General features: G+C 36.3%; 1 protein-coding gene across 1 annotated transcript; it reads right to left on the bottom strand.

Moving 5' to 3' along the window:
• Positions 1 to 11,181: 11,181 nt before the first annotated feature.
• On the bottom strand, positions 11,182 to 25,983 carry LOC139119965 (aldo-keto reductase family 1 member B1-like). Its single transcript, XM_070683934.1, has 9 exons — positions 25,783 to 25,983; positions 24,588 to 24,755; positions 23,793 to 23,909; positions 18,526 to 18,603; positions 18,085 to 18,201; positions 17,044 to 17,150; positions 16,408 to 16,573; positions 15,522 to 15,604; positions 11,182 to 11,430 (listed from the first exon to the last, which is right to left on the bottom strand). Exons 1-9 carry the CDS (start codon positions 25,948 to 25,950, stop codon positions 11,388 to 11,390), a joined length of 1,047 nt encoding a protein of 348 aa, XP_070540035.1. The 5' UTR covers positions 25,951 to 25,983; the 3' UTR covers positions 11,182 to 11,387.
• Between the last annotated feature and the right edge of the window lie 1,970 nt (positions 25,984 to 27,953).

Consider the following 27,953-nt stretch of genomic DNA (forward strand, 5'->3'; position numbering starts at 1 on the left):
TTGCAGTCGAGAATGTTCTCTTTGTTGCACCGATGACCTTTATAGATAATGAGGTCTAACGATATGATTTCTTGAGAAGAGCTTTCGAAAATTTGAAAGTATGATGCATTTGTTTATGTTTGATATGAATTCATTACGCTCGTGTTGAGTTCCAATGAGAATCATACATCGTCTCTGAATCTCAGTCAGAGCGATATTTGTTCAGTGTGTTGTGCTGAATTATTCTCATTTTGTCTTGTGAAATGTAATGTCGGGAATTTCTGGTAAAACTGGAGATATCGTACCGCACCTAAATACATGACGGTAAAATTCACTGTTGACTTGAAAGTGTTGTTTTTCAAGATTATTTTCAGCATAGCTATAATGTATTTTGTTGTTGGTTGTTTGATTATGCAATCATTTGATGATCTTTCCTGATTTAATGCTCTGTCGACTGATTCCATTGGCTCATTGTGCGTTGTATTAGTGTACATTGAAACAATGTCTAGTGTTACCAATGTCGCATTGGCCGGAACTTTTATTGTCTCAATTTTCCGAGTAAAATCAGTCGTATCTTTGATGTATGTTTTTTATTTCTTCACGATTTATTTGAGAAAATAGTCAATGAATTTTGATCTGTGAAAGGTTGGACTGCATCATCCACTTATAATTGGGCGGCCCACGAACTTTCCTCGTGGGCGTCATTTTGTTCACTTGTATTTTTAGCATAAGGTACCAACTTGTAAGTGGTGCTAGTGTTTTACTCTTAACTAGAATAATCGCCATGGCTAATTAACACTTTATATAAAACAGCCAAACATAATATACACTGACAATATACACAATATCATACACAAAATGTAAACAACGAAGATATGAACGGTGTGTTGAGTTGCTTTTCCTTCATTATATGACAATAAATACGATAAATGAAATATGGTGCCTTCCGTCTACATATTCCACATAACTGAAGAAATACAGATGTAACACAGATGTAGTAACCAATGATGTCTCCATCAAACAAGATTTCTAGAGAAATTGAAACAAAAATGACATCAATAATACAAAAGGGTCATTCAACACACAGCTATTTATAACAAGATTGGAACTAATTTGGGATAATTGGATGGTGAAGTAATGTCGGTTTAATTTGCAAATTTAAGCTCATCTGCTTTTCTTTTTACTTGTTTTTAAGAGTAACTTGTTATATTTCAACACTCAACTATACGGTAGAGCACAAAACACGCTTTAGAAAATTTGCAAAATATGAAGACCTAATTATCCCAAATTAGTTCCAATTGGTTTTATGTATTCTTGTTGTTCAGCTATATGGGAATTAGACAGGAAAATGTTCCAGTTTTCGTATCCTTAATAACAAAAAAACAATTGCAAAAAAAATTCAGATATTTATCCCAAAACTTTAGCATTATTCGTTATTAGAACACAATATTTTGAATATTAAAAACTAGTCAAAACGTTTACGATTTAATTGAAAATATTCAATAAGAATATTTTAATACACGTTTGGAGTTCATGATTCTATTCTACATGCAAATACCTATCATTTGATATATCACTTGATAGTTGAAAAGTAAGTTTAGAGTACTTTACAATTGATTTTTGTAATTTTATATTGTATTCATGAAAATTAGGTACCCGTTTGCATTATGCAAATTAAATCATTACAGCCCTATTTGTCAGCTGCATATCGTCATTTTTTATGAGGCAGAGATAATAGGCTTTCAAATAACGTTGATGCGGTTGTGTGATGCGGTTCTATGTGTTAAAATTATTATAATATCGTTATTAAAAAGGGGAAAGTATAATTGTTCTACATTAGTACGAAAAACTTTTAGTAAAATCATTTTAATATCTCTTTGGATATCCATTTTGTATTCTCCGTATTACCTGACATCACTTCTTGGTCTTTTGGCCAGAGGGTCCATATATCTTTCTTTCATGAATTTGACTTTGTTTGTACCGTCTATTTACTGTCTGTTCTGTGCTGTTTTGTGTCTATGTTTACAACTATTGTCTTACAAATTTTGACCTAGTGTTATTGGATTATGGATTGGTTATGATTGCGATTATTTTTTTCATTTGATATATCACTCGATAGTTTAAAGTATGTTTGTAGTAGTTAATAAATTTCTAATTTTATATCGCATTTATGCAAATAGGGTACCCATGTAAATTATGCAAATTAAGGGCCACGTCCGTACTTGACAGCTCCACATTGTCAATTTTCTTGAAGTAGAGATAGTAAGCTTTCAAATAACGTATGATGATGCTGTAAGATTGGCTTTTTGTTTAAATTTTTTAAATATTGTTATTGAAAAGGGAAAATATTTTTTCAATATAAATATGACAATATTTTAGTAAAATGAATTTAAATATATTTTGGATGTCTTTTTAGTATAATACATGCAAATACCTTTCATTTGATATATCACTCGATAGTTTAAAAGTATTTTTCGAGTAGTGAATAATAAATATCTAATATTAATCGCATTTATGCAAATTGGGTACCCGTGGGACTTATGCAAATTAGGGGCTACGGCCGTACTTGACAGCTAAATGTTGTCTATTTTCTTCAAGTAGAGATAGTAAGCTTTCAAATGATGTATAATGTGGCTGTATATGTGGCTGTATGTGTTCAAATTTTTAAGATATTGTTATTCAAAGGGGTAAAATATTTTTTTCAGTATTAATATGAAAATATTTCAGTAAAACCATTTTAAATATCTTTTTAGATATCAATTTTGTATTCTACATGCAAATACCTTTCATTTGATATATCACTCGATAGTTTAAAAGTATGTTTAGAGTAGTTAACAATGAATTTCCTAATTTTATATCACATTTATGCAAATTGGGTACCCATGTGAATTATGCAAATTAGAGGGTTATGGCCCTACTTGGCAGCTCCACATCGTCAATTTTCTTGAAGTAGAGATAATAAGCTTTCAAATGATGTATGATGTGGCTGTATGTAAGGTGGGTACATTAAGTGTGAAAAATAGGTGAGCCTGCCGCTCGCCTATAGTGAACATTTCTAAATAAAACACGAATGTTTCTTGGATCGAAATGAACTCGCCTGTCTGTTTATGATTTGACCAAAGACAGTGTAGTGGACGACCAGTTCCACTGCCAATGGCTTGACAGTGATGCCTACTCGTGTCTGATCCGCAAAACAGAAAGGATCGCGTTAAATTTTCAAGCTCAAGTTGGCCACAAGTAAATTGCTTTGTATAGATTTATCGTGAAGAAAATCCAACGGGTGTGAGAATGAACACGAATAGAAAACCAATACTATCACTAGGAAAACTCTCATGTCAATGAAAGCAACTCGGATCTGCAAGTTACGGATTTGACATGCCTTCTTTTCGTTGTCGATGTTATGAAACACAAAACTTATTCTTTTGACTCTTTGCAAGTCCCCCACCTTTCTAAAATGTCAACTGTCTGATGTGACCCAAGTGAAATTATTGTAGCTGGAGGTTCTTTGTGGTATTGGTGAAAATACATTGATTTGTCTGAGATTTTGCTGTGGCATCATCGTGAAATAAATGATCGGCAGCGTTCTTTGTGGTCGTGGTTAGTTGCCACATTCAAAAACTTTCCTATTTTAAAGTATGTCCGACAGGTGCACGTGATACACCACGAGAGAGAGAGAGAGAGAGAGAGAGAGAGAGAGAGAGAGAGGGGGGGATTGTAACCAAGAAGCCGACTATGCTTGTTTTTGTAGTTGCTCACTAGGTTCGTTTATATTTTTGCCTGTCGGTTTTGCTTTCTTTTGAAATTTCGCTGGTTTAATTGTTTCTGTGACAGATTCATTGACATTATTGGATCTTTGCGGTGTTCATTATGTTCCCTCCTTTGAATAAATGTAACGGAGGTACGTTTCGAATCGAAGATATTAATTTATAAGTGATGAACCTTGGAAAAAACCGAGAATCTTTTGATCCATTTTGACTTTCCCCGTTGATCCTGCTCAAAAGTCAAGTAGTAAACCCAGCGATGACTCGTCATGGAATGATGGATGTTGACGTTTACTTGAGGAAATGTTCTTGATATGTTACGAGATTAGATATCGGGAAATTAGTAGTTACTGTATGCTATATTTTTACGACCATGGTGTTTTGTACAAAGGCAAAGGGAGGCATTACAAAACAGAATATAGCAGCCTTAATTTCGCTTTAATTCGGTTACATTTTCGTTACCGTTTGCGCGACATGTCCGTCACAAGATAGCTCGTCATTGGTCTGTACGTGGTCTGTACACGGTCCTGCCGGCGAGACCGAGGTCTGTATACACAGGTATACACGGAGGTAGAAATAAAGAGGGACCTCAATGGTCTGTGCAATGACCGACGTAGAGAAAGGAGGTATAGCTACACCTGCCTCAGTCTGACGCGTCTGTGGCACAGTGGTAGAATTACAGGAATTAACTTCGGCAGACTGTTGCGCTGGTTGTGAGGTTGTCTCGAGATAGGAGCAACACGTAAATGTCGCGTAGCTCTGCATAGCAGGGCTGTGTGTTACCGGCGTTATACAGACTCCCACCACTGCTGTCATTGTATCACCACTTTATATAGCAAGTGTAATTACCGTTGGCCAAGTCCTTCAAGCCATATATGCCGAGCTGTGAAAGCTCATTAGACATGCAAATTGTAAATTAACTGACATGAAAATGTGAAATGACTTTTGATATTGTTTTAACATGGTATAATCATCAATGTACATAGCATTTTTTGCAGACTTTGATCAAGTAAATCCCAGTATATATCCCTCATAAGCGAAGTTCATTAAATATGTAAATTAGGAATTGGCTTAAGTAAAAATGCTTAATAATTTTCAATAATGTTGTATCGTGGTATCTGCAATATATGTAGCAAGTTTTGTCAACTTTGGTCAAGTTGATTCAGATATATATCTCTAATTAAGAAAGTTCATTAAATGTGCAAGTTAGGAATTGGCTGAAAAGAAAATGCTCAATGACTTTCAATAATATTGTATTATAGTGTCTTTAATGTACATAGCAAGTTTCATCACTTTTGATCGAGTTAATTCAGATAAATATCCCTAATTATGAAAATTCATTTAATATGCAAATTAGGAATTGGATGAAGTAAAAATGTCTTTTGATTGTCAATAATGTTATATCACAGTATCTTTAATGTATATAGCAAGTTTCAACAACTTCAATCAAGTTAATTCAGATATATATCCCTAATTGGGAAAGTTTATTAACTATGCAAATTTGGAATTGGCTGAAGTAAAAATGTTCAATGACTTTCAAGAATGTTAAATCATAGTTTCTTTAATATACATACCAAGTTTGGTCGATTTTGTTACGTGCAGACAAATCAGACATATATCCTTAATTAGGAACACTCATTAAATATGCAAATCTTTCATGTCAACCCTTAATGGTTCCCACTGCAGATATATCTTGGTGTGATCAATATTTGTAGCAAATCTCATAAAATTGTGTGTAGTCGTTTTTAATGTATATCCATTATTGTTCATTAATTATGCAAATGAGCAAAAAGTATGCAAGCCACACACACCAAAAACTTATCAGTTCTTGCCATTTGCTAACTAAATCTATGTACCAGATTTGATTCTGATCTGATGAGCCGTTTTTGAGATATCGGACCAACAGACAGACAGACAGACAGACAGACAGACATTGCTGCGACATATGCTCACGTGTGTAAACACATGACCAAAAAATAGTTTAACACAAGACATTTATTGATCATATTTATAACTTCTACACTAATAAATCCTGCCACGCCCTGTGATCGGAATGGAAGGGTATGATTCTGATCTGATCAGCCGTTTTTGAGACATCGGTCCAACAGACAGACAGACAGACAGACATTGCTGCAACATAACACGAGCAAAAAATGAGGACCAACGGTCTGTTGTTATACTTATTTGCGTAAATGTTGCAATACAATTACCTTCGGAATCCCTATCGGAAGGGTTCTCACATTATGACTAGACTGTATTAATACTGTATTTCGGATACAGGTTTAAACATATATTTATTTTTTTACTATGAGTAGATAGTATATTGCACAGATTTGAACATACTTTCCGAAGGAATTTTTATTTTTTACTAAGGATAGAAAACATATTGCAAACAATGGAGAATTTAATAAAATCAACGGCAGTGGAAAATTCATCGTTAGTGACAGCCTCGGGTCCAGCGCCTTCGGAACGAGCGTCGGATGCCCGATCCATAATAGAGACGAAGCGTGAAATGGAATGTTGAAAAATGGAATGATGATACGGTAAATAAAGCCTTCAATTCGTATGAAGCGAAATACAGTTCTCTTATAAGTGATAACGTCACTCAAAGTTTTATAGACCTAGGAGCCTGCGCAATCAGTCAGCTAGTTCTAATCGATGACCAAGAAAACTATGCCACTGATCTTAAAAAGGATTTAATTCTAAACAGTGAAATAAAACAATTATCAGGACGGCTACATGGGGGCTCATATTTGCTCTAGTTTCCACCGGTTTAATTACGGGTAAACATGTAGATTAAAAAAAATTGGGTTTAATATAATACCCGAAATAAATGGATGAAACTTCGCAAGCACCACCACCGACCCAGCAAACAGAAACGCGTTCCGAAGGGGCTCCGCCACCACAAGCCCCTCTGATGGCTAAGCCGCAGCGCAACATAGAGAAAATTACGTTACCGACGAAGCATCCAGGGAGAGTGGCTGCAGGGAAAAGATTAGCAGAATGGAACAGACAGAACATGAAGAAGGAGCGCCAAGCAATAGTGCAGCGTCAAGTGATAGGAGTGACTAATGACGGCTCTGCGATAGCGACTGAGGCAGACTGTGTCAGTTTACAGAGTACACCACAACAGTGTGACAGATGATATAATAAATGGTATTTTGTTTTAGAAATTATAGGAGTTTCATTGTCTGCACTAGGACTATATTTGGGGCGTGCTTGGCACATTTGTCCTCTTAATGCACCTTAGCACCCTGCTCCTACGGAGTCCCTAGCGGAGCCCCTATCGGAACAGAGTGCCCAACCAGGTACCATTCCCTCTACATTGTATGAGATGGAATAAGTACATGTATTAACCCGTTGGTAAATATTTTTATTTTTATTTTATTTACTATTATATACGTGTCAGCAATCATGGATACTAAAACAGTTGTAAATACAATGTATGATGGTATTCTAATCGCTGGTCTTACGATGGGATATCTAATGATCTCCAGCAAATTTCTGAAAATGGATATGGACGATCCAAGCCTTCAAAATCTCACTCGGTGACAAAATTAGGAGGAGCGACTGCTCCTGTGGTTGCGACTAAAGGTCTCCTTGAACAGAAAAATATTATTCCTGCAGAACCTTATACTTTGTATATATATATATATATATATATATATATATATATATATATATATATATATATATATATATATATATATATATATATAATATAATATGTGTGTGTGTGTGTGTGTGTGTGTGTGTGTGTTACAGTTCGCTATGGCTGCAGCAATAGGAAATGACAGTTCTCGGTGCTGTATTAAATGCAACAGCATTCACTGGAGGAAATATGATCGGTCAAAAGCTTAGGGGGAATAGAGGGGCTGTTATTGAAGAAAAATTTGACATGATAAGGCATAAGAAAAAATTGAACATGATCGTGCCGTCTGGTCAGAAAAAAGATTACTCAAGGCTGATTGGGAAAGAGAAAATAAGGCCAAAGATGTGTATGCTGTGGCTGAATTAAGAGATACAGACCCTGGAAGAAGGAACAGTTAGAAAGGGTCAGCGCCAGTTCAATTCTCAGATTATTATCAGCCCAGTCCAGAGCAAAAAAAATATGAAATGATCTATATTGCGTGGGGGATTGGTTATAGGATGGTTTGCATTCTGATAGGCACTAGCTACAGCAATTCAATACAATAAGCTAGTTGGCCAGTTATTGAAATTGACGATATTTCCGTCCTGATCTGTTATCCAAATACGCATTGAACTCATGTATTCTGAGCCCTTTCTTAATGGCATGGTGATAGCAGAGTCGCCACTTTTTAAGTCATAGGTGACCTTTTTGCTTATTTCTTTTGTATCCCGGATGGAAAGTCTTTGTAAACTGTCCGATACTTTCGCCTGTATGTACTGACTCTCCAGGCCGCTTGTGATGTAATTTCCGGTCACATCAACGACATCTGAATGAACTATGTATTTAGTGACTGTTATGAAATCCGCTTGTTTTGGACTCATGGTACTTTTTGTAACGGGGTTGTCATCTGGTCTATCTGAAAAGTCGACGAGGTTGGCGAAGTTACCTTTAGCATTAAAAAGTACTTTAACATCTTTAGCCAACATTAGATAAACTTGGCTTGACGGTAGATGTTTTTAAAATTAATTTTCTGCTGCAACCCAAGTGCTTTGTTGATGGTATCGATATTGATGAAAAAAAATATAACAACTTAGCCAGCTATTGAACCTCTCTTTTAATTGGGAGTGGAGATTTAGCCAAGCGGTTCTCTCTGTGGCCTCTCCGCTAGGCGACTGATGCCGTATGTTGTGGGTTCGAACCTGATTGAAAACTAGCCGTATTGTAGTTACCTGGACGTATTGATTTACTCTTCTTTGGTTGGCTACCTTCTTGATATTTTAGTACATTATTCGTCCCCGTTATGTTATACCATGCATTATAGAGTGAACTACTCTTACTAATAGTCTTATTTTGGTAAACTTTGTCATGTCAATGCTTGGGTTAAAATTAGCAGTAACGGGTTTGCCCGTTTTGCTTTCAATCCAAATGATCATCCTTGAGTGTTGTATATTATTACAAGGTACAATTTTTAATTTTTTACTGTATATACGACCTTACCATGAGGATCATGTCAGAACTGTACAACATGTGGAGTGGTCTCAGTCAGAAAAATGTAACAACTTAGCTGGCTATTGAACCACTCTGTTTTGGGAGTGGAGCCGAGCCGAGCGGTTCTCTCTGTGGCCTCTCTGCTAGGCAACTGATGCCGTATGTTGTCAGTTTGAACCCGATTGAAAACTAGCCGTATTGGTATAGGTGGAATTTACGGACAGAATCTTGAGCTCGAAGATCTGAGTGATGTTAAAGCTAACAAACATACTAAGATAGCAAGTAATCATAATAAGGATTACGTCTTTTGATACAAAGTCAGGGAGAAACAGTTTGTCTTAGCCGCTGCTGCTGTACAGAAACATGAGCACGCTGTAGAGTTTTCCAATCTGAAAGATGTAGATGAAAGCACGATAACTGCCACAAAGGCTACAAATGACCCTACCCCCTTTGCTCTATCATGGGACGAAACGAGTCAGAAATTTACACGCTATAATGTACCGTGTAACATTTTGGATATATTGGATAGCGAAATTGCAGGTGGAGTTCCTGAACTGCAAGGGACTCCAAATGTGATTTTTTTTGACAGTAATGATAACAAATATAAGTTGCTAGATTTTTGCCGTTGGCTTACGCCTAAGAATCCATACATTATACTACTTGGTATACCGATTCACCTCAAGATGAAATCTCTTACAGCAATCATGAAATCAGATAATACACTGCGAAGGTGGGTAAACAAGGGGGAGAATTATTGCTCATATACAGCTAGCAGAGTTCCAGTAAGATTATTTTGGGATACAACTTTGCAGAAACTGAGTCTTAAGAGTGCAGGGGGGGGGGAGACAGCTGAATCAACTTTACAGACAGCCAATCAACAGATGACAGACAATATGAAAATACTTCAACATGGTACAGTTTTTATCAAATGCATAAAATTAGGTACAGCAGACGAGTTTGATGATTTAGTTGGAAGTATCGCTATGAAACAGATTCAAGAACACCTTTCAAAATTATCATAACCATAGAAGACAAAAAGGATTTAGATATTGTCGCTCATAGTAGTGTAGAAAATAGTAACATTTCATTTGTTAAAAAAGATTCAACTACTTACACTTTATATCAGAACCATTTACTTGAAACATCTCATTTTATTTGAACTAATGGTCTTCCCGCACATTTTATGTTCAGAGGAAATTTCTAAAATTTTATTTATCTTGTGAGCATATGAAAGTTGACGCCCTATGGACCCCGAGTTCAGAGAAAGAAATTTCGAGAAAGCTGCAGAATATCAGACCTCTGTCATGACATCACAGGCTATGACAGTTATTGCGTTCTTGCGCAAGACATAGCAGAAAAATGTTAATACAGAGTCTAAGGAATTTCTGAAGATGACTACGTAGGGATAATTCATAAAATTATGTATACTTACATCACAGTCAGAAGAGCTATAATGTGTCTCCATGTACCTTCTTCGTCTTTTGTAGCTAGAATTTATATACTTACATCACAGCCAGAATAGCTACAATGTATAGTCTGCTCTGTGACTCCGTAGGGGAAAATGAGGACCAATGGTTTTTCCCACTACTTTTGTGGTTAATCCCCAGCTATGCTGAACCATAGTCAACTCGAATAATGCAATTGAACATAAAATAAAACGTTGAAAATATCAATTTAGGCTAAAGAAACGCTCACACGGCATATTATGCTTTGCTTGTTGTATGTTACATCGAATCATTCTCGCATATCTAAAACGCGCGAAGATCATTTTAGGTAGCCCCACTGACTTTATTCACCACAAAACAAATTTGAATACCAGATAGTTAATTATCTCATGATCAAGTCATCACGCAGACATGCATGTTTACGGTTTGAAATTCAAAGGAATAAACTAAACTGTCTACGACTATTGTATTCGAAGCACTTTGCCCTCTAGGTCGTGAAATTAAATATATTCATTATTATACTACTAAAAATACAATTGGTACTACGTTGGAACAAATAAGTGAAGTGGATAGTATTTTATTTTTACCAATAGCACACAAAATCCGATCGACTATGAATAATATTTATATTTATAAATCGGCATTTTGTTCAAATATGAAAGACATGAATGTACTAAAAACTTAGAGGAAAATAAATGTTTAGATATCCATCACCTTTCATTCATCGTGATGCCAGATATGATAATTACAATCACATTTAAAGGACAGAAGCAAAAACCGTCCTATAGGATCTATTGCAAAACCAAGGGAGTACAACGTAATGGTCAGCTGCAATGCTGTAGCTCGAGGTTATAGCCCCCCCACCCACCCCCCCATCAGTATGGTGCTAGTGCTTGTATATATTGCATTGTACATAAAGCTCCTCCCCTTCGCCCTGTAACATAAGCCCCTAAAGCTGTCTTCATATAACCCATAATTTACAGGCGATTTTCCTTTCCATTGTCAACATGAAGAACCATTCTTGAGAGGGATGACAAGTCTCCAAACTATAACATATCACAAACTTCCCCAGAGTGTTACATTTCACAGGTCACTCTTAAAAGGATGGTGTGGGTGATCACCGACCCTGAAATAGAAAATATGGTCAAGGTCAAGATTTTTTGCCTATCGTGTAGATGATAAAACTCAACGGTCAATGCTTATGTAATAAAATAGAGTTCAGGTAATTTGCAACACTTCTCAGATTCCAATTTAATAACATAAAGAGTTATTATGAAGTGGTGTATGCCTAACTGGTGTTATGTAGGTCATTTTCACACACTCATCGTGACCTGAGTTCAATTAGTCTGGAACGTTCTCAGGGTCACTGCCCTTAATGACATCACAACCTTGAATTCAATTGGTCATGTTTGGAATGTTCTGGAAGTTTGATTGGTTGTGTAGGAGAGATGGTTTTGGAACGGTGATGGGCATGTCAATAAAAAAGTTCTAGATTGTTCTTGTATGCCCTTATGTAAGCACATGGGTTTAAAAAGGGACGTGCACAGCTTCCAGTCGCACTTTTGCGATCGTGTCTCTTGTGTGTTACTAAACTCCAGCAGTAGTCATTCTCAAGACTTTTCAAGACCTTCAATGCCAACGCTGGATTGATACTGTGGACTTTGTGCAGCTTCAAGCCTGCAAGCCAAAGGACTGTTCATTCATCCGACTGACTGTTACAACTCTGAGACTGGAGCTTTGCCGTCCCAGCTGAGATAAGTAGTCAGTACACTTTTAAGCTTGTACTCTATCCCTGACTTAGCAATTAGTTTTATTTCCGTAATAAATTTTGTTTATACTGAAAAAAAAATAAAATAAAATAAAAATAGAAATAACTGGACTTTGCCATGCATACTTTATGCCAAATTCAGTGCCATTTCGAGTTTTCCAATATCAAATTGCAAGTGGATAGTCATTGGACAGATCATCTTGTTTGCTATTTCTAACAAATTAAGCGAATTTAACAAATCCCAGAGAAACTACTCTACTATTGAAAAAGAGTGTTTATCTTTGATATTAGCGTTACAGCATTTTGAAGTTTATGTTATTGAAAACTAGCCGTATTTACTTCTTCAAATCAGCCAATAGTGGTTTATATTGATCACAACCCTCTTGTTTTTCTGCAGAAATTTAAAGGCAAAAATCAGAGATTGCTAAAATGGAGTTTAATGTTGCAGGAGTTTAATCTTGACATTAGACATATCAAAGGCAGAGACAATTTGATTGCAGACTGTCTCTCTCGTATTTAGAGTTTATTGTCGTTCACACTTTTAAGATTACATTTGTAGAAGAAAGATTTCTCTTTGAAAAATTTTCCTTTTGAAGAGGGGGTGTGTTATGTAGGTCATTTTCACAGACTCATCGTGACCTGAGTTCAATTAGTCTGGAACGTTCTCAGGGTCACTGCCCTTCATGACCTCACAACCTTGAATTCAATTGGTCATGTTTGGAATGTTCTGGAAGTTTGATTGGTTGTGTAGGAGAGATGGTTTTGGAACGGTGATTGGCATGTCAATAAAAGTTCTAGATTGTTCTTGTATGCCCTAATGTAAGCACATGGGTATAAAAAGGGACGTGCACAGCTTCCAGTCGCACTTTTGCGATCGTGTCTCTTGTGTGTTACTAAACTCCAGCAGTAGTCATTCTCAAGACTTTTCAAGACCTTCAATGCCAACGCTGGATTGATACTGTGGACTTTGTGCAGCTTCAAGCCTGCAAGCCAAAGGACTGTTCATTCATCCGACTGACTGTTACAACTCTGAGACTGGAGCTTTGCCGTCCCAGCTGAGATAAGTAGTCAGTACACTTTTAAAGCTTGTACTCTATCCCTGACTTAGCAATTAGTTTTATTTTCGTAATAAATTTTGTTTAAACGTTAACTGCTGAGTTCACCCTTTTGTTCGTTTTCTCTGCACGTAACACTGGATTGAAAGAAGAAGTCATGAAACTGAAAAAGGTGTGAACACAAGGTATGTATCATGTATTCAACAATAGTACAGGTCTGAAGTATGTTCTACACCTTACAACTGTTTGGATTCAAAGGGTATTTTGCGGGTTGAGGGCTGCAGGCAATATAAACTATTGGTAATATTGCATGATAATATACGATTCTTAAACAGTAGAAAATCTCTTTCTGCATGTGTGTTTTTAGAAATATCGAGTAGGCCTGTTTAATCAAAACGAGACTCGAGATGCTGCCAAGACATCACAGATAGCCATGTACAATGTCCATCACGAGGAGATAATGAGTTAATCCCATTGGCTAATTCCAAATCCTGAACGAGCAACATAAAATCATGGATGAAAAAGAAATAGCAACAAAGATGTGTTTCCTGCAAGTGCTTCAACGGAAATAACTCTATTTACTCATAAACAGAACTCAGTGACCAGCTGCGACCTCAAATCTTTCGGGTTTTTTTATAATATCTACAGTAGCTGCATTTTGTTGTCCACGATTTTACACGAGTGGTCGTATCGGCTGCATTAAGGACTTATTATGGGAAATTGTATTGTAACTTGAGGTGACTGATGAAGAAAGTCTGGCAAACTTTCGAAACATTAGATTTAAAGGATCGCAGTGTTGTACGCAGTCTCTCAACTCCGGAGTACTATACAGACTACAGTGACACGCAAATTACAGCTGATCCGCCGTGCCTGATCGGTTCTGATACTCAAGACAGCGAAACACAAAATACACACTTCCATAAATTAAACGCAAGAAACCGTGATTATGATGTATGGCATGGACTCGAGTTGCTCTCCCGGCTTTTCTAGAAACTCTCACACAGCGCTTGGCCCCCGGCCTAGCTGTTATTCCACAGCTGAAGTTACGTCCCCATTGTTCAGTATGACTTTGTAATCTGTTTTTTTTTGCAAAAATTGTCAAAATCCCGAACAATTTTGGCTTATAATAGGCTAATGAAATGAAGACATGGCCGACGATAATAAATTACAATGAAACCCCGATATTAACATGCAGCTTTATTAAAATGAGCGCGAAAAACATTGTCTCGAAAACGATATGCGAGAAAGCTGAGTTTCATTGTTGTTTGACAGCCGAACGACGATATATTAATCGAGAGAAAATTTATTGCGATCGACCCGAAGCCCGCAAAATACCGCATCCGTTTGGAGTTGACCACTTGACCTTTACCATGACTCTAGTCACTCCCTAACATGGGTAACACAAAAATGTACTGACAGTGTCAAAACGTTCTGGGTCTGACACACTATTAGAGAACACCCAGGTTACTAATGTACTGCTAACAGTACAACAACTAAATTGCGCATTCAAGAACAGTATAAAGTTTGACTTTTTCGTTCTTTCTCAGTTCTGTTTTACCAAATATTTAAATCATACTCAACTGTACAAAATGTCTCTTACATGAAGAAATTTTATCGTCTTCAGAAAATAATTTCACTCCATTTAAAAAAAAGTTTTATTCAATGTATTTCAATTTGCTGCTCTGAGAAAATCTTTTTACCGTAAAGAAATTAATTTTACTCTTGTAAAATAAAACCTTTATTAAAGAATTTAAATTGTTTGCTCTAAGAACATAAGGTTATATCATCAGTCCGTGCTCAGAAAAAAATCTAACACGAGTTTTAAGTTGGTAATCTTGAACCATTTTTTCTTCTATTTTACAAAATAAAAATACTTTTGAGAAACAAATATTTTGTTTAAAGTTAAAGTTAAGTTTGTTTTTTAAAGATTTTATGTTTACGTTGTTTTAAAAGTTTACCCCAAAATAAAGTTTCCCGTACAGAATTAAGAGTTTGCTGTGGAGAAATAAAATCTCTTTCAAATATTAAAGATATTGTCAAGAAAAATGAGAGTTTATATTCAAAAATAATAAAGTTTCGTGACGTGTAGGGGCCACCATAGCATTGTGTGTAATTTACTCTTTCAATAACTGGACTCGCAAACTTTGAAGTTTAATCATTTTACTATTTTAAAAGGGGTCGATATTAAATAAACACAAACACATGCAAAATGTTAATCATTCATTTTGACACTGACATTCTCCCTTTCGATGCAAAGTGAAACGCATTAAACATTTCATAAGCCTATGTTTTTTTTCTAATCAGTAGACTCTCAAGAAGACAACCAATGTATTTTGAAAGGTATGGACTCATTACAGACCAGTAAAATACACTATTTGCTAGTCCTATACGTACCATTCTAATATACATCCACGGTAGTTGCGATTGAACCCAGCGATTGTCTTCATGTCGTCATCGCTTAGTTCAAAATCAAATACCTGCAATATTACATCATAAATGTTTTTTAAAAAATGAAGTGGAGCTTGAGATATTAATAAGGCATCAAAGGCTCCATACAGAATCTATCATTAAACAATATAGTTATAAATTTATCAAATTGGACTTCTCATATCTTGTATTGTTTAAACATATAGATATTGATTGTAACTTTCATCCAAAATTTGTATTAATTTTCAACAGGACAGTCACTTGGCTGATCAACCATAATTTACGCACACAGAACAGAATATTGGGGTAATCCAGAAGACCTATGGATGCCTTGATCAATTCATCTGGAAAACACCCCTACTTATGAATGAAATTTTCCAGACTAGCTCACCAGTTTATCAATCAAAAGGTAGATTACACTGTAAGAATGTCTGGCGAGATCCTGAATTAATTCAGACAAGTCACAACAAGCCTTCAGCCAGGCATTCAAATGAGACTTGGTGAAACAATTTTATATAACCTTCCAAGCAATAAACAATGGGCTAACAGAAAGTTATATATACTGACTGTGTATGATTATTAGCAATTCAAAATCTCGGTTTGTCAAACAAATTATTGATGAATCAACTTTCAAATAGACAAACATGAAAATACAGGAATGGACAAAATAACAGGTTGGCTCACAATAGAATCTTTTAAAACATGACATGCAAAACAAGAGATAAAGATAACTGAAGATTGAATTGTTCACTAAAAATAAGCAGAGGCAGACAGGTAAACACAAAGATCCAGTATAATTAATGGATGAGCAAAACATAATAGACGAATAAATTAATAGATAAAATTGCTTTACCTGGAGGTTTGCCTTAATCCTTTCTGGTGTGACACTCTTTGGTATCACGACAAGGCCCCGCTGAATTTGAAATCTTATTAGAACCTGTGCCACTGATTTCTTGTATTTCTCTCCTATTTCCTTCAGCCTAGTATCATCTAACAAACTGGGATCATCAGGTTTGACCCTGAAGGAATCATAACGATGGTACTTATCACTTAAACTACATTTGATTTGAAGTGGTACTTGTATAAACTTAATTATCACTTGGCCAAATCAGCCTGTGCTGGGGTCTTCGATTGTGCATTATTACGGAACACAGCCCTGAGTAATTATAGATCTGAAATTTGGTATAAAATTCATTTTGCCCCATTGCTGATGGTTGCTCTGTAATGTTGCTGGAGCTTATCATTCCAGCACAGTAAGAAAGCTTGTGATATCTGTGGCATGCAAATTTTCAATATCTAAAATCTTTGACATGAGTTGGTTTTCTGCCTAAGAACAGTTACAATCATACACTGTCGACGATAATCAGATTTCAGCAAGACAAAGTTTCTATTGCATGGTTGCACTGGACCAGTCAGTATAGGGATAGGAATAGAGTACACAGAATATGAAATGGAAATCAGTCATACCGTTGTACACCAATTAACTCACCATGGTCTGTCTGGTGAACCAAGGGGGCTATACGCCGTCATGACAATGTTCTCAGACTTGCAATATTCAATCAAACTCTCTTGAGTCAAGTAAGGATGACATTCAACCTGTCAGTTTGATTATGAAAGACAAATGACAAATTAAAAGCAGTTACAGTAGGCAACATAATAGTTAACAATCATTTATTAGATACCGAATTTTATTTTTATGTATACATCTCAAAACGGGACACCTCTCTGTTGCTGACAGGGATTTTAGAGCCAAATTTCCACATTGCATAGAAATTTACGTAGATATTGATCCTTTCACCAAAATGAGTCCATCTTATTCAATGGAAATTTGGTCTCTGTATGGGTGTGCGAGGGGGGGGGGGGGGGGTGTTGAGGTTGCCTTTCCATTGCTGATACCTTTACCATTCAAACGTGTTCCCTGATACAATTGGCTATACAAACTCACAGGAGTTGATTTTGGTGGGGCGACTGTGATTTTATCAAGATAACCTTATCTGCTACTTCGTTTACCATTTCAAGAACTTCTTTGACTTGGACGCTGTAGGGTCAAACACAACTGAAATAAATTTTCTCAGCTTTTTAACATTTCAGATTTTAAAAATCTTCCTGAGCTGATCTTCAAACATGAAGTTATCATTCAAAAGTTTTAACTGATGTTTTCAATTTCATTTATAAGTCTGAACTTTTCATTTTTTTCTGACTACGGAGGTCCAACCCTTCAACAGAAATGTTTGTACCATTTTGTGGTGAAAGGGATTGAGCTTAGACTGGCCCCAAGTCGCTTGACTTGTCCCGCCAGAGCAGGTACATGTACTGTCCGGCCAAAGCAACTTGTGAGGCGATGCGTTCACCCCACGATCTAAGCACCAGCCACCACCTGGCCTGACAGTCTGCTGAAGTTCATTCTTTCAATTTATTCTGTTTTGATATTTACACGCCCACAGATTTGGAGCACGTCTACATTGAGCTGATATTCATAGGCCAGTTATACAATAATTTCGTTATAACATATTCAACTAAAATGCCTTACCTGTAGATTGGACACTGGAATTTTTGCAACAGCCAGCACACGATCAATCTGTTCTGTATTGAAATTTGACAAACCAATGGCCTTACAGAGTCCTTCATCGACCAGTTTTTCCATTGCCTGGGATTAAAACATCTGCGTCACATCTATGCTGAAATTTTCATTTTGTACACTAAGAGTGTTCTTACATGCAATTTTGAAAATCGAAATTAAGTTTCATATACAAAGAGGTCAACATATCTTGACTTGCTATTGTTCTTGCTTGGAACTGTCAGTTGAAACTTTGGCAAAGCCATTAAAACGAAGCAAAATAAATATATGATATGATAATTAGCATGTATGTATGTATTTCCATTCATGAAAGAGGGATCCAAAAACGTCTGGGGCTAGGTTGGAAAAAAGTACAAACATACAATATGTAGAACTGTCTATGAATATATATACCTGCCATGTGTCAACGAAGTCAGTATCAGCATATATAAATTTTCCATTTTCGTCCTTGGGGTAAACATTTTCCCCTCTCTGAAAATAATTACACTTGGATGAGAACACATTGCTTTTATCATAGCAAGCAGAATGCGGATCTACTGTCCATCTTTTTATAGTTACAGCATACCAGTGACTTTTTCTTCACGAGATAAAACATAATGTAACATTTAACAAACATCAATTATTCATAAAAACACACACACACACACACACACACACACAATATATATATATATATATATATATATATATATATATATATTACCATACATGTAAAGTGCATATATATTACATCTACAAAAGTACTCTTTTTTCTAAAAGCCATACTGAATAGTCAGTATATCAGTAACCAGTAGATGACTGGTTATTTATTGTATTTCAAGGCCTCCGGCCCATATACATTACAACTCTCAACAAAAAGAAAGATGAAGTCATACATGGCTCTGGAATCAGCTATTTTACAAATTCTGATTTCTTTTGGAAAAGCATAATAAACAAATTTACATAGATTAATTAAAATATCTGGCTGCTGAGTTCGCATAAGACTGTAAAACTTGTCGTAATTCACCTCAAAATGAAAATATGGAGGAAAATATTTTTGTCTCAGTTCTCTATAGTAAGGGCAAATAAGAAGAAAATGATACTCATCTTCTACCTCTCTCAAGATACAAAACTTACAGACTCTGTCAATTAAATCAATATTATGGTGCCTCCCTTCTTCTATTGCCAATAACAAAGTGGAACACCGGAAACGAGCAAATGCGTTAATGTATTTTCTGTTACAAGTTAAATATAAATATTTCTCAGTTTCCAGTAAGCTTTTGAAACCTGAGTAAATACGCAATTTCGGTTTTTGGGAGATACCGTATTGCCATTGCTGCTTACAGACATCAGCTACTCGACTACAAAATTCTGAAAGAAAAATCTTTTTGTCGCCAACTTCCTGAAATACCCAGGCATATCCAAAACCATAAGAAAAAAGAATGTTTTTCAAGGATGTTGCCCATGTGTGTCTCCCTAAATCATCGAGTCTAACTAGCATAAAATATGCATGTTTGGAAGACGGTCCCTGGGCATTTCAAGAAGCTTCAACCAGTAGCTAACACAACGTTTCATCGTTGTTACAAATATGGGCAAACGCCCACATTCCCCAATCACTGCTTCACTAGTTGTATTGCTAGGAACGCCCATATATTGAGTACACCATTTTCTATGTACCCTTTCAAGTACATCATAACGTTGAAACCCCAGATTTCCGCTCCGTAACATAAAATAGGAAGAATCATACTGTCGAAAGCTTGAAGTGACAGTTCATTGGGAAGCTGCCAATCCTATATGAAGCCAGAGAGATTATTTTCATGGCTTTGCTGGCCTGATCAGCTAGGGTTGATACTGCCTTAGACCATGAATTTCGTGAGGAAAGTAGTAAACCGAGGTATTTATAATACGACACTACTTCTATTTCGGAGTTTTCAAAATGCCAGGTCTCAAAACGAGACTTATGACCACCTTTTCGGAAAACAACAACTTTTGTTTTATCTAGGTTTACTGTCATTTGCCATTTTTTACAAAATTGTGCAAGAACATCGATAAGATGTTGGAGATTACTGACAGAGTCGGCAAATAAAACAATATCGTCAGCATAAAGAAGACAAAATAAATCATACATTTCTTGCGTTAATTGTACACCCAACTGGCCTGAATTCATCAACATTGAGTTAAGCTCTTCAATAAAGAAAGAAAACAGAATGGGGCTTAAAATACAGCCTTGGCGTACGCCGTTAGGACACTCAAAGTATTCTGACATGACATTTCCAGATCTTACACACGCTTTAACACTGCTATACATGGAGTGTAGAATGTTATACATTCTCCCTTTAACACCCAAAGATAATATTTATACATTAACAAGGTTGGTTAATCCGATCAAAGGCTTTTGAAAAGTCAATGAATAAGCAGTAGAATTTACCCCTTCTGACACTTAAATATTTTTGAATTATGGCATGCAAAACAAATAAATTGTCAACTGTGCTATGACCTTTGCGGAATCCTGCTTGACAATCAGACACTATATTCATTGATTCCGACCATCTAGTGAGCCTTGCATTTAGAATGGAAGTAAAAATTTTACCCAGTACATTTAACAAAGAGATGCCCCTATAGTTGTTCACATCATCCCTGGATCCCTTCTTAAAGAGGGGAATGACAATAGCACTGGACCATTCAGTGGGAAAATTTCCAGAATCAAAAATATAATTAAACAATTCAACTAAAAGTGGAAGAATTACATTAGCAGAGTACTGATAAAATTCACTTGGAATCCCATCGGGACCAGGTGACTTGCCATGTTTTAAACTATGTAAGGCACTTATGATTTCTTCTTCTGTGATAGGTGAGTTGATGACGTCATCGGAATGTAGATCAGTTTCCCCTAAAGGTACATAATTGTCAACTAAATCCTTAATAGAGTGATAAAAATCCATGTCACACTGATTACCATCTTGTGTGTTACATTGAAATTTTTTGTACAAATCACGAAAATAAGTATACCATGTATCCATGTCAATGTCATTACGAACAGAACCCTTTTTAATAATAACTGATTTTAGCACACTCCAGAACTCCTTGGAACCTGTGGAAGACGCTTCAATTAACCGTGTTTTGATGGAACGTTGATATTCACGTTTACTTTCACGACATGCCTGTTTGAAAATCCTTTTCGCCAATTTGTAACTGTCAAGGCTTGAAGTTGTGAGATTTTGTCTGAAATGAGACAACTTTTTATACATAACAGATTTTGCGGTTTTACAAGTCTCTCCAAACCAAGGTGGTTGTTTTTCAAACGTACGCCTATTGTGTTTACCACCGGGGGAGTAGCATTCACTACCCGCAATCTGGAGTGCTTCATTTAACTTTGCAATGGCGACACTTGCATTAGGCAGTGAAAACGTGGCTTCATCCAAACACATTTGGACATTTTCAGAAGCCAGACTTGGAAGGAATGCACTTTTACCTTGTTCAGACCATCGATAATGACCCTTTGTATTAACTGTGGAATTCAACACATTTGCATGGTCGGGCAAACTGAAAACTGATTGCTTTGTAGCCAGGTGACAAATAAGTGGGAAATGATCTGATTCGGCCCTCAAAAGAACATCGAAATGTGTAATATAATTGAAAAGTACAGAAGACATAATGAAATAATGACACTGGCTCCATTTGCTGCAACACATGTAACATTCCCGTATTTGTCATTTGACAGCCTACCATTTACAATATGCATATCAAATTTTTTACAGATACCTACAAGTGTGTGACCAGCTTCATTTACAATACCATCTTTAGAATTACGTGGGCATTGAAAACTATCAGATGTATACTCTGTGCCCACAATAGGTAGATATTTTGTAGAATCATCTAAAATAAAATCTGGTTCTGTTCCTGTCCTTGCATTAAAATCCCCAGTAACAATAAAGAGAGAATGTGGAAACAGACTTTGTAAATTGGCAAGATAATTGCCCAGCTCATCAATGGTAGAAGCAGCATTTTGTGGTCGAATGTAACAGCACAGAAAAATAACATCTCTGTCAAAGGAAAACAAGGATTTATCAAAGCACATTGACATGCAATTGTCGAAATTGTTTTGAAGTCTACGAACTTTGCATACAATATTTTTACGTATATATACAGAAACCCCACCGCTTGGTCGGCCTCTTTTGCTATGTCTCACGGCAGGGAACGAAAAAAGCTTGTAGTTATCTACGAATTGGAGTGAATCATGGCAAAGACAAAACGTTTCGACAAAACAACAAATATCAAACTGCTTGCACAGAGAAATAAATTCTACATTTGTTAACTTAGCTTTAAGACCTCTAACGTTCCAGGTAATAAATGACAACTCGGCGCGTTTTGGGCTTTGGCCAGTCTCCTAGCTGTGACTATCGTAATGGCGGACCTCGCGTTCTTCTACTTGCCTGGTAGCTTCATTCACTGTGTAAATCTTCTTCCGACCTTTCTCATCTGTGCAGACTAATTTGTCATATCGAACGCGAGCTTTCAGCTTACTGTTCTCTGCAATGAGGCATTTCCGATAGTCCAACAGTATAGAACGAATGATACGTATTCTCTTGGAGAAGTCCTCGCCGATGCTAATTGCTGTACCTTTGAGTTTGGAAGCTTGGTCCAGAACATGGCTGCGATCTTTATGCTTTGAAAACATTGCTATGATTGGTTTGGATCCACGTACAGAGGGTGCATTTGTGATTCTATGGACTCGTTCGAACTCAATTTCTTCAGGAATTTCTAAATTTGTTTTAATCACCTCTCTCACCTTCTGTTCAGATGTATTCCAATTTTCTTGTTTATCGTCTTGTGCAATCCCGTAGAAAATGAGATTGTTTCTTCTCGATCTATTCTCTAAATCGTCTTTCTCTTGTTTCAGTTTCTCATTTTCTTGTACAAGTTGTGTTACTGTTTTCTTCAGCTCTGTTTGTGTTTCTTCTATGTCATTTATTTTACTGTTATTTTCGTCGCTGTTCTCTTTTAGTTCATGCAGCTCATCTTCCATATTGTCCATTCTCGTCTGTAGTTGGTCCAGCTTGTTATTCATTTGTTTTGTGTCATTTATCAAAGTTTCTAGTTTCTGTAAGATATTTGTGACATCCTGTTTTGTTGCCAGTTGTTCCTCGGAACTTCGTAATCTTGGCGGCCCTGGATTCTGTTCCACATCTCCACTCATGACGAGTAACAGTGCGAGAGAAATTTTAACGGCAAGTGACACCTGGCCGGACAGCCACGCTGGCACAACAATGGACGCCATATTTCGCAGTGTCTTCTGACGATTCGGGTCACCACCAGCAAAACCCCCAATTCTTGCTCTATGTTGGTCAATATCAATTCCCATGGTCAATAGAGGACGGTTGGGTGGTTAACCTAGCTGCTCAGTACAATTAAGATGACTGGTCAAAAATACTCGACGAAAACATTGCTACTTTTTGGAGAGCGAAGTACTCTCCACTCTGCCAGTATGACTTCGCATCACGTCTTTAGATATCCATACTGAATAGTCTTGCACCTTAGATAACATATTCAACAGTTTACAGAACCTGTTAATAATACAGTACAGTGAAGGTGAATGCTATTGGTCTACATGTCTTGCAATCAAATCTGTCGTAATAAAACTTGACCCTTTATTTACTCTATTATTATTCTTATGCACTTACACAGTATGCCATTGGCCAGTGTATCAAGTAGAGATTAAGATAATCCAATTGAAGTGCTTTCAAGGTTTTCTGACAAGCTTTCTTCACATCGTCGGGATGATGATCCACATTCCAAAGCTGTATTTGTGTACAAGTGAAAGTATTTTAAAATGCACCTCATATATTTCCCATTTCATTTCTCGCAAAACATTACAGAAAATCCATTCCCGTGTAACGAATTATGAACACACAGCACTACACCCAATCTTTTGAAAAAATTTAAATTTCTTCATAAGTTTTGTCATCCACTTCTAAACTTGAGATATTTTAAAGATGGATATATACTCTCTGATTTCAAACCTGTTCCAAGAATTTAAGCTTGAACTGTCTTTCTATGTGTGAATATTGAATTTTGTCCTCCAGAATTCAAGTTAAGAGTGGTGGTCATTTTAAATTTCGAGCATTGCTAAATTTGTAGTAATGTTGCTTTTCTAAAATCGGATTTGCATTGATTACTCCTGATTTTTGTTTATTATGAAAGACAACAGTTCTAAGTTTTTTTGAGTAAACTTTAATACTTCTTTCTTATGATTCATATAACTTGTACATGTAATAAAATGATAGAAAAGCCTTTTCACTGCCAGGCTTCGAAGCTCAAAGTCATACTGTTAAGTTTAAATAAGTGAATTTGTTATTGCAGAAATGTTTGCGCAGGATGTTACCGGTAAGATCAGTCCACTATGCGTGCCATATTTTTAACGACTTAGTTGGTTGACAAATATAGATTTCACAAAACTTAGGTAGACATCACGATACCTTGCTAGTAATAAACAAATCTTCTCGTTTTACTGTTCCCTGACATAACACTTGATTAAGTGCCATTCCAACTTCTTCTTCATTGCGGTATACATGTGCACAGTCAATATGCCTGTATCCAGTTTCAATGGCAAACTTTACAGCATTCTTAACTTCACCTGGTTTGGACTGGAAAAAGAGTGTCAATAACTCTGTCCTCCCATTTTACAGAAATAGTCAATACAAGTACACACATGATATTGCATTCCAACAGAATGATTACTAAAAATATTCCTCAACAAATCAATCCCGTACCTAATCAGATATGAAATGCTTCACTTCATAAGGGCCTGCACATAAAGTGATAGAATAAACATTTGTATAAAAAGAAGATTTTTTGACCAAAAAGGGCAACAATTTGCCCCAAAATACAGATATACAAAGTCCACCATAAATTTCATTAATCCTAGTTTGGTCATCCCTAGGAACCTGTAAACCAAATTGCAATGGGATCATTGGCTAATACAACAACATTTTTTTGGACAAGAATGACAAAAAATAGAGAAAACATTCATTAATGATAGAAAACAGCCAATATTGGCATCAAATCAATAGAACTGAATGAGAGTTGGAAATGATGGCTGTTCTAAAATTTCTCCGTTTAAATTTGAACTTGAAGCTAACATCAGATTTTTTTTAAAAAGACGAATCACTGATGTATTCAAATTTCGCTAGTCCTTTACATGTATTAAATCACTTCTTGATCACGAGAAAAGTTCGAGACAATCCATGTCAAACTTTGTGCTTGCACAGGCAACCCAGAAATCTGGTTGTGCTTGTTGTTGATGTTGTTGTTTGTAGTATTCGTTATCATGTATATATTAGTCGTGTTGTTGTTATTGGCAAATAAAATTCAACGAACATAAATATAGTGTTGTTGGTGTTTCAAACGTAACGTAGATGCCCTGAGAAACACTACAAGGACACTATGATTGTTTGACCCGATGCAACTCTCTCGCAACGTACACTCGCTACCCATGGACGTTACATGGGCGCACAAAGAGCACGCCCTATTAGTACACGTAGGTGTGTGCCTTACCAGTGCTTACCACAGCCTTGTCCTATATATGGTGCTTACATAGCACACCATTGTGTTAAAAAATTCATCACTCGTATAGCTGGCCATGAGAAAGGCCTGTGCAACCTTTCAGCTTACCTTCCACGTGCCCAAACCAAATATGGGGATACCCTGTCTCCCGCTCGCTAATGTATACAGCTGGTTCGCAATTCTTGCACCTCTTTGCAAGATACGCGAATAGTATTTAAGAAGCTGCGGCTTGACAACACGTAACATGTCGACAATCTCTGGTCGCAAGCTGGTCATCCGGAGACGATTACATTGTATTTCGGGTTTGGAAAGAAGATGGATCAAATTTATTATAAACTCACTGACTTTAAAGGTATCTCTTTCATGTAGGTTGACTAAAAAGAATCAAAGAAAGAATGTAAAATTTAAAAACATCTAGGAGAATATCTGGAAACCCCATAATGCAGACTGGAGGGACCATATTATTTGAACGCAGAAAACTTATACCCGTTATGACCGGTAAAAGTCAACTGATCCAATCAAGCTATATTACATAACCGTTCTATTCGTAGTACTCAAATCGCCAGCTCTGCTGGATCATTATGTCGCGTAATCAAGGCCAATATTCGAACTCCCAATTTTCAACTATACAACTCAACATTCAACATTCAAACTCCCAATTTTCAACTATACAACTCAACATTCAACATTTAAACTCCCAATTTTCAACTATATAACTCCACATTTTCAACTTTCAAACTCCCAATTTTCAACTATACAACTCAACATTTTTTAAAGTCGTATTTGACTATATGTATGCTCATTTTGGCTTGTGTTCGCTGGCTAGTGGTCTAGGGGGACCTATGACTTCGATAGTTGAAAATGGGGAGTTCGAAAGTTGAAAATGTGGAGTTTTATAGTCGAAAATTGGGAGTTTGAATGTTCAATGTTGAGTTGTATAGTTGAAAATTGGGAGTTTGAATGTTGAATGTTGAGTTGTATAGTTGAAAATTGGGAGTTTGAATGTTGAATGTTGAGTTGTATAGTTGAAAATGTGGAGTTTGAATGTTGAATGTGGAGTTGTATCGTTGAAAATGGGGAGTTCGAATATTGGCCTTGATGACGCGCCATAGATCATCATCAACTTTAATTAAAAATGCAAATTTAAAGAAATGGGCGCACAAAGAGCACTCCCTATCATTACACGTAGGTGTGTGCCTTACCAGTGCTTGCATTAAAAATTTCAATTTAAAGAAATGCTTTCACGGCATATTATGTTTACTTAGGGACTGGTCAGTTTCTTCGGCCTGGGGGGGGGGGGGCGGTGGATTATTTTTTGCTTACGTCAAAAAGTGGCTGACCCCCCTATTCTAAATTTTGAAAACAGGGTGACCCCCTCACACGCGACAACTGTAAAACAAAAGATGGACACAAATTTCATATAAATTATATATATATATATATATATATATATATATATATATATATATATATATATATATATACAAACTATTTTACATACATTTATATTTTAACAGTCATTCTGTGTTTTAAAGAAATTCTTGACATGTCAGTTGTAAGATAGGAATTTCAAAGTGTCAATCTTAAAGTTTGAATACAGTACATTTTGAATGAGCTGTGAATGTATTTCACACTTTCTATGCTTAACCAGATGTCCTGAACAGTTGTACAGAAATGGATGTCAATCATTAATATCAAAGAGTAAAAAGCAGTAAATCAAAAATTTTGATGGGTGTTAAGACTTGCTAACCATCCAATTAAATCTCCTGAGGAGCCTAAGAGAGGCATTTTAGCCAAATCTGATGTGTGCAGTGTCTGAGATGACCTTTTCTTGTAACATTGAAACCATAAAAGCACAGATAATAATGACAAACCTGCCTTTTTTAACTGTTATTTTGGACATCAAAAAGCATCATTCTACAGAAAACCTGAGACACAAAGGAAAACAGTTGCATCAATGAGAACGAAAGATATCTTGTCATTTCTAAAATAAGTCACTGTATCAAATATCTATTGTGAAATATTTGTGCATGTTGCTGTCTCATACAGAGAACAGAAATGTATCAGGAATTTGTCTTGCTTATCATATGAAATGCAGATTTCATAACGGTACACTTTCACTTAGCAAACATCAAGATATCTGTGGCATATATCTCTGATTTATCAAAGTATAGCGCCCGAAGAGCGCGGAGAAAAATATGAAACATCCTGATATCTCTGATATAAATGTCTTGTATATTAAAGTCATGCACAGGAAGGACGTGCTGAAAAATGTCTGA

This window comes from Ptychodera flava, chromosome 20, assembly GCF_041260155.1.
Source record: "Ptychodera flava strain L36383 chromosome 20, AS_Pfla_20210202, whole genome shotgun sequence".
In the NCBI taxonomy this organism is placed as follows: Eukaryota; Metazoa; Hemichordata; class Enteropneusta; family Ptychoderidae; genus Ptychodera; species Ptychodera flava.